The 10,485-nt window shown below is 43.6% G+C and overlaps 2 protein-coding genes and 1 non-coding gene across 4 annotated transcripts; 2 read left to right on the top strand and 1 right to left on the bottom strand.

Moving 5' to 3' along the window:
• Nucleotides 1–613: 613 nt before the first annotated feature.
• LOC147925239 (small nucleolar RNA R71) lies at nt 614–720 on the bottom strand. The gene has a single exon (XR_015585517.1). It is a non-coding gene; the product is annotated as a small nucleolar RNA R71 (small nucleolar RNA).
• Nucleotides 721–1,278: 558 nt separating this feature from the next.
• LOC147925238 (uncharacterized) lies at nt 1,279–6,570 on the top strand. 2 transcript variants are annotated; one of them, XM_087493391.1, is made up of 2 exons: nt 1,279–5,828; nt 6,239–6,570. In XM_087493391.1, the coding sequence occupies exon 1, from the start codon at nt 1,421–1,423 to the stop codon at nt 3,515–3,517; it is 2,097 nt and encodes a 698-aa protein (XP_087349517.1). In that variant the 5' UTR covers nt 1,279–1,420; the 3' UTR covers nt 3,518–5,828; nt 6,239–6,570. The 2 variants fall into 2 exon arrangements, with proteins under 2 accessions (XP_087349517.1, XP_087349516.1); XM_087493390.1 differs by having other exon boundaries at nt 6,212–6,570.
• LOC104753471 (uncharacterized) lies at nt 5,114–5,443 on the top strand. The gene has a single exon (XM_010475721.2). It carries the CDS (start codon nt 5,114–5,116, stop codon nt 5,441–5,443), a length of 330 nt encoding a protein of 109 aa, XP_010474023.2.
• Nucleotides 6,571–10,485: the final 3,915 nt, after the last annotated feature.

The following is a 10,485-nucleotide window of genomic DNA, read 5'->3' as shown; positions in this document are numbered from 1 at the left end:
AATCTCAGGTACAACCCGAGCACCCACCCGACCCGTCACTCGATCACCTGGATCGAGTAGACCCTCGTGTACACACTCAATTACTTTCATGTGCATGCAAACACGATCCAAAGGTAGTCAGAACCTGAGTCCTTTCATTGACAACATCGACAGACCAAGGCTACTCAGACAACAACAAGTGCAACCGCAACCAGCAATCATTGAGGAGACAATAAACAATCAAAACGTTCCACCAGCTCCTCAAGCAAGGACCAACATAGGAGCAGGAGATGCTCCATCTACTCACACTCAAAGGAATGCCATTGTGCCACCTGCTGTCCAAAACAACAATTTTGAGATCAAGAGTAGTCTCATCCAGATGATACAGAGTAATAAGTTTCATGGATTGCCAATGGAGGACCCATTGGATCATCTGGATGAGTTTAGTATGCTCTGTAGCATCACAAAGATAAATGGAGTTAGTGAGGATGGGTTCAAACTCAGGCTTTTCCCATTCTATTTGGGAGACAAAGCACACAGCTGGGAGAAATCACTCCCCAAGGAGTCCATCACCACTTAGGAAGCGTGCAAGAAGGCATTCCTGGCCAAATTCTTCTCCAACTCCAGAACCGCAAGGCTGCAAAATGACATTTCTAGCTTTGTTCAGAAGAACAATAAAACGTTCAGTGAAACTTGGGAACGTTTCAAGGGATACACTACCAGATGTCCTCATCACGGCTTCAGCAATGCTTCATTGCTGAGTACACTTTACAGAGGAGTGGTCCCCAAGATACGGATGTTGCTGGACACCGCAAGCAATGGTAACTTCCTCAACAAGGATGTTGATGAAGGTTGGGACCTAGTGGAGAACTTGGCTCAATCTGGTGGGAATTACAATGAGGAGTACGACCTCTATGTGCGATCTACATGAGAGGAAGATGCCAAGTACTAGAGGGACATGAAAGCCCTTAATGATAAGCTCGACAAGCTCCTCAACCAGCAGCAGCATGTTCATGCATTATGAGAGGACGAGACGTTTTTACAACAAGATGGGGAGACTGTACAAATAGAGGATGTTAACCACATCCACAACCAAGGAGGATACAACAGAGGGTACAACAACTACAAGCCGAATCCAAGTCTGTCCTACCCACACCTGATACAAAGCCCAATGCCTCCATCTAGTTCATCTTCGCTGGATTTGCTATCACTGATGCACACAGTCCTATCTAATCAGAAGACCGACACGATACACATTAATACAAGATTCGATGATCTCGCCTGTCGTCTATCCGCCAACTTCAAAGAACTACATAACAAGTCTGATGGCCTGGGATCTCGAATTCAGGTGCTCACGGATAACTCGGCTTCGACCTCCAAAAGTCCTACGGAGTCTGCATACGCGATAGCCGTATGGAGTGGAAGACAACTACCACCTTGAATGGCACCACTGAACATCACTGAGGACAGCAATGATTTAGATGAGGAGGATCTTCGTGAACCGGCCATTTCTGCTGAACCACCAGCCCACTCTCCAGAACAGCCCGACCCTGCACCCGACCACACTCCTCAGATAGATGATCGGGTTGACACTCCAGTAACTCCGCCTCTTGCAGACAAACCGGGAGGAGAGAAACAGAAAGAAAGAAGATTCATCCTTCCACCCTACAAGCCACCCTTGCCATTCCCTGGACGATTTCACAAGGAACTTCTGGAGAAGTACAAAGCACTGTTCGAGAAACAGATGCAAGATCTTGAACTCCGCATGCCTCTAATGGACGCTTTCACCCTGATACCTCCTTACCAGAATTTCCTGAAGGATGCAGTGATGGAGCGGATCAAACAAGTACAAGGGATGGTCATACTCAATCATGAGTGCAGTGCCATAATCCAGAGGACTGCTTCACCTAAGAAACTGAGCGACCCGGGATCGTTTACCTTACCTTGCTCGATCGGACCACTGAAGTTTGGAAGATGCCTTTGCGATTTGGGGGCATCTGTCAGCCTAATGCCACTAATTGTAGCCAAACGTCTTAGATTCGAGAAATTCAAGCCTACCGACATCCAACTGGTTCTAGCAGATCGAACTACGAGGTTGCCAAGCGAAGTTCTGGAAGACTTGCCGGTCAAGGTAGGGTCAGTAGATGTACCAACCGACTTCGTGGTTTTGGAAATGGATGTGGAGCCAAGGGATCCGCTTATCTTAGGACGACCATTCCTAGCCACCGCAGGGGCAATGATTGATGTAAGAAACAGAAAGATCGATCTGAAGCTCGGGGAAGACCTCACTATGCAGTTTGATATTCGGGAAACTATGAAAAAACCTACTATAGCTGGTCAAACCTTCTGGATAGAGGAGTTAGAAAAACTTCATGAGGAGGCATTTGAGGAGATTGCAATCGGGGATTGTTTACAAATAGAACTGACAAATGATGGTAAGGAGGGATTCGTGCATCAAGAAAAGGAGCTCTACAAGGAGCTGCTTGATACTTATCGAGAGGTAATCGAACCAGAGCTAAGTGAGGACATGAGGGAAGCTGAAAGAGAGGGAGTGATGCTCGACAACAGAAGCTCGGACATGTCAGTAGTCACCTCCTACGACATGTCGTGCAGTTGCTTAACACCAGCCCACCCAGACGCTAACACGATCGCCCCATCGAGTAGGATGATCGAGCACAACCTCGAGCAACAACTCCAAACCACTGATGATTGGTCCGAGTCTAACGCGCCAAAAGTAGAACTCAAACCTCTTCCATCTGGGCTAAGGTACGCTTTCTTAGGACCTAATATAACCTATCCAGTGATCGTCAATTCTAGCCTGCCTGAAAAGAAATTGGATTTGCTTTGCACTCAATTAAGAAACTATAGGAGAGCAATAGGCTATACTTTAGATGATATCAATGGTATATCCCCTGATCTTTGCACCCACCGGATAAAACTTGAGGAAGAAACATACTCTAGTGTGGAAACTAAGCGTCGGCTGAACCCGAACATGAAAGAAGTGGTGAGAAAGGAAATTCTGAAGCTGCTCGATGCTGTAGTTATCTACCCTATTTCTGATAGCACTTGTGTGTCCCCGGTGCACTGCGTTCTGAAGAAAGGAGGAATCACCGTCATCAAAAACGAGAAAGACGAGCTAATTCCCACAAGAACGATAACTGGTCATCGAATGTGTATTGACTATAGGAAGCTTAACGCAACCTCGAGGAAGGATAATTTCCCCTGTCTTTCATCGACCAGATGCTGGAACGACTGGCTAACCACCTTTACTACTGTTTCCTTGACGGGTATAGTGGATTTATCCAAATCCCAATTCATCCTGCTGACCAGGAGAAGACAACCTTCACATGCCCTTATGGTACCTTTCCAAAGATGCATGACATCTATCTTCTCGGATTTAATAGAAGAAATGGTGGAAGTTTTTATGGATGACTTTTCAGTATATGGAGCTTCTTTCACATCCTGTTTGTCAAACCTCTGCAAGGTGCTGAAAAGGTGTGAAGATCTCAGAAAAGGGGATAGAGGTCGACAAGGCTAAGATCAAAGTAATGGTTCAGCTGCAACCTCCTAAATCGGTGAGAGATGTCAGAAGTTTTTTAGGGCACGCATGGTTCTATAGGCGATTCATTAAAGACTTCTCTAAGATCGCACGATCGTTAACGCGGCTCCTTTGTAAGGAAGCAGAGTTTACTGTCGACAAGCACCTAACTGGGACCATCCCTTTGAGATTATGTGTGATGCATCAGATTATGCTTTGGAAGCAGTACTGGGTCAAAAAATAGATAAAAAGTTCCATGTGATCTACTACGCCAGCAGAACCATGGACGATGCCCAGACGAGGTATGCGACAACTGAAAAGGAGCTCCTTGTTGTGGTTTTCGCGTTTGAGAAGGTCAGAAGCTACCTAGTCGGTTCGAAGGTGATTGTCTACACGGATCATGCTGCCCAACGAAATATTTACTCAAAAAAGGACACCAAACCTAGGCTCCTCTGATGGATCCTTCTTCTGCAAGAATTTGACATAGAGATCCTGGATAAAAAAGGAATTGAAAACGGGGTAGCAGACCATCTATCCAGAATGAGAATCGAACATCCACTCCCAATAGATGACTCAATGCCCGAAGAAAGACTGATGCACATCGCCTTCTTGGGAGAAATGAGCCACACGATCGGACACACGTTAGCTTACTCGACCCCCGAGTCTACCAGGTCGATCGAGTTAATGGCAATCGAGTCGGCTGAGCTACCATGGTACTCAGATTTTGTGAAATACATGGTGTGTGGGGAAATTCCTAAGGACTATGACGCTCATAGAAAGAAGAAGTTCTTCAGGGATGTCAACAACTACTACAGGGATGAACCTTATCTTTACAAGAAAGGGACGGATGGCCTGTTCAGACGATGTATAACAGAGGAGAAAGTCCGAGGAGTACTAGAGCACTGTCATGGGTCCGCCTATGGAGGACATTTTGCCACCTTTAAAACAGTCCAAAGATACTACAAGCTGGTCTTTGGTGGCCATCAATGTTTAAGGACGCACAGCTCTTCATAGCACAATGTGATTCGTGCCAGAAAAGGGGTAACATAGGTCGAAGGAATGAAATGCCTAAGCAGCCAATCTTAGATGTCGAAGTTTTCAATGTCTGGGGAATAGATTTCATGGGACCTTTCCACCCACCCTCAAATGGAAACATGTACATCCTAGTGGCAGTCGGCTATGTCTCAAAGTGGGTAGAAGCAATCGCCAGCCCGACAGATGATCACAAGGTCATAATGAAGATGTTCAAAAGCATCATTTTCCTGAGATTTGGAATCCCAAGAGTAGTGATCAGTGATGGAGGAACCCACATCATCAACACGGTTTTCGATGGCTTGTTGAGAAAGTACGGAGTCAAGCATAAAGTCGCGACAGCTTATCACCCACAGACCAGCGGACAAGTGGAAGTAAGCAACAAACAGATCAAAGCGATATTAGCCAGAATCGTGGGAATCACAAAAAAAGATTGGGCATTCAAGTTGGATGATGTGTTATGGGCTTACAGGACCGCTTATAAAACACCGATTGGAAGGACCCCTTTCCAGCTTCTTTATGGAAAAAAACTGCCATCTTCCGGTCGAGGTTGAATACAAAGCAATGTGGGCGACCAAGCTGCTGAATTTGGACATAAAGACTGCTCAAGAGAAGAGAGTAATGGATCTCCACGAACTCGATGAGATACGACTAGAGGCCTATGATAATTCAAGAATCTACAAGGAAAGAACCAAAGCTTTTCATGACAAGAAGATCCAACACAAGGATTTTAAAGCTGGGGACAAAGTCCTTTTGTTCAACTCAAAGCTTCGGCTGTTCCCTGGGAAGCTCAAGTCAAGATGGTCAGGACCCTTCGAAATTAAAAAGGTTCTGCCCTATGGAGCGGTGACTTTACTAGGAAAAGATGAGACAAAATTTACTGTGAATGGGTAGAGAGTGAAGAAATACAGGGCAAATAAGAACACAGAGGTGGGATCATCTCTGCGTCTCGTCGATCCCGCGCCAGTCTGAGCTGAACTGAAAGTCAAGCTTAGAGACTATAAACAAGCTCACTTGAGAGGAAATCCCAAAGGCAGGTTTGTAAATACAATTTACAGTTTAAAGTCTTTTCTCTGTTAAGTGCTTTCGCCCTACCCGTTGAGCTACGCGGTACCCCCCTTGATCAACCCCTCGGATGCTGGTCCGAGTAAGTCGTCCGTGCATATCACCGAGCTCTTTGACGAGCAAACACCGGCACCTGCTGAAGCCGGAGACGACCCTGGCTACACGTTGGTGAGTATGGAGGCTGCTGCAACCTCCTTCTTCACCAACCCATGAGGTAACAATTTCATCCGATATTCGTAAATGACATTGCATTTAGTTTATTTCATCTTGTGTGATTCTTGGATTCTTTTTCCAACTTTTATTTACAAAGAGACTATGTAATTTAAGTTTGGGGGAGGGTCCAGAATATTTTTAACTTTGTGTTTTATTTTCTTAATTTTCTTATTTTTAATTTTTGCATGCTAGTTTTATTCATTTGAGTCTGCATCTATGTGCATTGAAAAACCCAAAAAACTTTGAAATTTTTTGAAAAAAAAGAGTGTTCATGTAGTTGCATTCACATATTAGGATTGAATCTAGTTTGTTTCATATAGGATTGCTGCATATGCATCTTAGGGGACAATGATTAAAATTACCTTGTTTTAAATCAAACCTTAGGATTGAAGCTATAACCCTTAATCACAGTTCTATGGAGTTTTTGAAGACTCAGCCAGCTGAAGCAACCACAGAGCCACTCTCAACCACACTTCCTGCAACAGCTCCACCTTCAAATCTGGTTCTCTCTCCATCTCCAAACAGTGATGCTTTTTAGGTTAACTTCTCACCCTCCAATTTCATAGACCTAACTAATGAGCTTGTCTCTTTTGTTGAACTTGTCTCTTTTGTTGAGACACATGTATACTGGTATGCATTTGTCTCTTTTGGTTTGTATATTTGTCTTGTGAGAAACTTGGTATGCATTTGTCTCTTTTGGTTTGTATTACGAATCATCGGTTAATATGAATTTATTGTCTCAATCTTGGTTTTGTTGTATTTACAATATTGGTTTCATAATATTTTGAGAAACAGGTACCAATTTAAATTTAGAACATTTACAAATTTGTTTTCCACAAAACATTAGTCGCTAAACAGATGTAATTTGGGGCATAATAGAATAGTAGACAAATAGTCCTAAATCAATAGCAAGTATGTTATGACTACTTTACGACTACAAGCAAAATTAATGTATATCATGATTAGTCGTAAATCCGTCGTAACCGAGTCTTCAAATGTTACGACTACACTACGACTCCTTTACGACTGCCTATATAACTGCTGGTTAATCGTAACTCTGTCGTATCGTAGTCGTAACTGTTTACTACTCTGTTACGACTATTTTTACGACTAAAGAATTTTGTCGTAAAGTAGTCGTTAAATAACGACTATTTTTACGACTAATTCTTTTACTGACTAAGGATTTACGACTACACGTTTTAGTCGTAACTGAGTCGTAAACAGCAAATTAGCGACTACTTAAAGACTCTTACTGCAGTCGGGAATGGGCTGTTTTCTTGTAGTGGTACCCAAAGTCGGTGGTGGAAGCAGCTGGAAGTGGATAGGGATCACGGTGTCGCGACACATGGGCGGACACTAATCTCCCTCCGGGCAGCGACACATGGCGGATAGGGACGATTGAGCTTATCCAAAACAATATCCCCTCCTATCGGATAAGCATCACCTCCGATTAATCCTGGCCGTCCATTTCAGCAGCTTGCCTAGCAGCTAACGGACGCGGACGTGCGGTATGCTGGCGAACGCGGACGGTACGTGGACGGACGCGTACAGCCATCGGCCAGAGACTTTACCACCGTACCAAAAATCTAATTCCTCCGTTCGTCTTCAATTTTTCTTGGACCAAAAGCTTTGTATTCATCCTTAAATACTTTGGCTTAGCCTAAAAAATTATTTCTCCCTTGTCCTCATATTCGTGCACGATAGCCATCCCTCGGCCATTGCGCATAAATTCTAGGCCCCAGGGAGGAGTATTACAGATGTGAACAACCTGTGCCAGTTGCGCACTCTAGAGCGGTGCTTAAGGTAGGGACGGTTGCTTTACAAGTTTGTACATCCAGAGGTCGGTCCCTCTAGATTTCTCCTGCTTTGCGTCTAGTTGAAAAATATCTTGAGGGGTGAACATGTTGAGTTCATACCTTCCACGGACACTCTGTACGAGTCTGGGGATGAGGTGCAACGGGTAGAGGTTGCAGAAGCAGGAGCTGATCCGATGGAGAAAGACGCTGTTGAGTACCGCCCTGAGCAGTTCCACTTTGAGGAGTACTCAGAACCATGAATGTCCAAAGGGGTCAGAGCTGCTCATGAGCGCCTCAACAAGCTTCAGCGATGGGGGAAGGCAAGAGACAAGGTGCTCAGCAGCTTCACCAAGACCTTCACTAACTGCATGCGGAAGTTCAGCTGCTCGACATCTACCACTGCCATCCCTAGGTCTATCCCCGAGGACATCAGACCCATGCAAGTTCGTGCTTCAGCAAGCCTCGAGCGAACTCACCAACGAACACCTTCATCGGTCCATTCTCCAGCTCGCCAATCTTCATATGTCTCCCGGCAGCGTCAGCCTACACCCGTCCCTTCACGCCACTCGTCCCATAAATCTAGGGAGAGAAGGGGACAAGGTTCACGCAGTTCCAGAGCCTCCGCAAGTCGTCGATCTGCGCGTTGTTCTGCAGCTCAAGCTGAGAAGGAGGTTGAGCAGCGAGAAGAAGCTCAAGGTGATTATCAGGATATGCAGGAAGTTGAGCAGCAGGTCGAATATCAAGGCGATCATCAGCCTACCGAGGTGGTAGTATCGGACCATGGTGAGTCTAGAGTCGATGACATGTAGTGCGATGAGCAGCCAAACACAATTCAGAACACGCAAGCGGTTGAGCAGCACTTCGACCAACCAGCTGAGGTCACACCACCGGATCCAGCACAAGGTGAGGAACATAGTCAGTACCACACTCCTCCTTGGGCGAGCACCGACTCCTTCTATTACTGAGGTACTCCTACCTTTCCTTTGTGTATATCATTTCATTCATGCATTGTTTGCTTTGTGATTCTTAAATCCTCCTGCAAATTTTTTGTACACAAGAGACTGTGTAATTTAAGTTTGGGAGAGGGTTTGAGATGATGTATCTGATGTTCTTTTTTGTGATTATTATTTCAAATTTTTGCATCATATCATGTTTGAGTATGCATTCATCTATTTGCATAGAAAAACCAAAAAATTTGAAAAATTTTCAAAAAAAAAAATCTCCACAAAAACAGAGTGTTCATGTAGTTTAAACTTGCACATTAGGATTGAGTCTAGTGTCATTCATATAGGGGTGTTGCATTTAGCATAGGGGTTGATGATGATTATAACCTTGTAAGCATGTTGGATTCAGTAGGATAGGATCAAGGCTCTTGTTATTAGTTCTTTGATGCATGTTGATTGAACTTGAAAATGTAAGATTGAAGCATGTTTTGAATTAACATCACTCCCTATCTATCTGAACCTAATCCTGACTTGCAATTATCTTGTTATGCATTGAAGTTGAACTCATGGATACCATACACATACTTGGATTGTCTTTCACATTTTTATCACCCTTGTCGATCCAAGTAGCTGATTCCCATCTTTGGAACAGTTTCCCGCACCCTTAACCAACCATTCTTTCAAGCCAATTGTATTCTTGAGTGTCAAGCCTTTTCCGAGTTGAGCTTGTTGGAAAGTGTTAGGTTCTAACCGACAAGAGTAGGATCCGGTGTAGTTGTAGTTCGCGTTATCCGGACTAGTAGGACTAGGTGAGAACTCGATTTTGGGGATTGGGTATTGATTTGTGCAGAAAAGTAAAGGGTAGAAAGTTTTAGGGAGGGGGATATGTTTCCAAAGTTTACAACTCTAGTAAAGGATTTGGGTTGAGCAAAGTAAAAAGATTTATTAGTTCTGGGCATAAAATATAAAAATTAGACAAAGAAAAGAAAGTGAAAATACTTAAGATGTTCATAGTCTTTAGAAGAAAAGAAAAAAAAACCATAGTGATAATAAAGGTTTCCCAATCCACTAGAATGAAAAGAAGTGAACTCCTCCTAATACAAGTGTAAAAAGTTTGAGATGATGTTTCTGATGAAGGGTAGAGATAGGACCAACTTTTGGGTTAGAATGTTAGGACTGAGTTTCCTTGGGGACCTTGGGTAGACAGGGCACTGCTCTTATATGTATCAGTTGGATTCAACCTTTAGCCTTCTTTTGAGCTCAACTCCTTTTCGTGAGAGAACCTTATTTTGTATTGACAAAACAACTTGAGAAGGAGACCATCTTCGTCTTTGACCTTTCATCCTAGCCAAATGAGTTCAATGACATTGCATAGCTTGATTCATGGTTCTCTGTTAATAAATGTTAAAGGGGGTGATTGATAGGATTGCATGTGTAGATTAAACAAATGAAATTCTTTCACCATGCATCATAGAACTAAAAACAAGGACCTTGATTCTAACTACTCTATTCAGCATGTTTTAGGTTCTGAGACCCCATTCTCATACCTCTTCTCCATACTTTGTTCTTGATCGTTTGCTTGAGGACAAGCAAAGAATAAGTTTGGGGGAGTTGATATGTCTATATTTTATCTCTCCTTAGCGTGTATTTATCATGCATTTAGCTAGGATAACTGACTGTTTTACATCGTTTTCTAGTCTTGCATACATTGTGCATTTCGGAGTATTTCAGGTATCTAGGAGACGTCGAAAAAATCACAAGTCTAGCTGCACCAATCGATGCTCCGTATGACACTTTTCAGGAGATTACTGAACCGACGCTCTACCTTGTCGTTTTAAGTTTTAAGGTTTTCCATGTTGGACTACTATAAATACGTTTTGTTAAGTCTTCGTTGGACATCTTATCTTTTATCTCGTTT

This window comes from Camelina sativa, chromosome 16 (genome assembly GCF_030686135.1).
Source record: "Camelina sativa cultivar CO46 ecotype springtype chromosome 16, ASM3068613v1".
In the NCBI taxonomy this organism is placed as follows: Eukaryota; Viridiplantae; Streptophyta; class Magnoliopsida; order Brassicales; family Brassicaceae; genus Camelina; species Camelina sativa.
The sequence above is the reverse complement of the archived record's forward strand: the minus strand, read 5'-3'. Positions and strand labels throughout refer to the sequence as shown.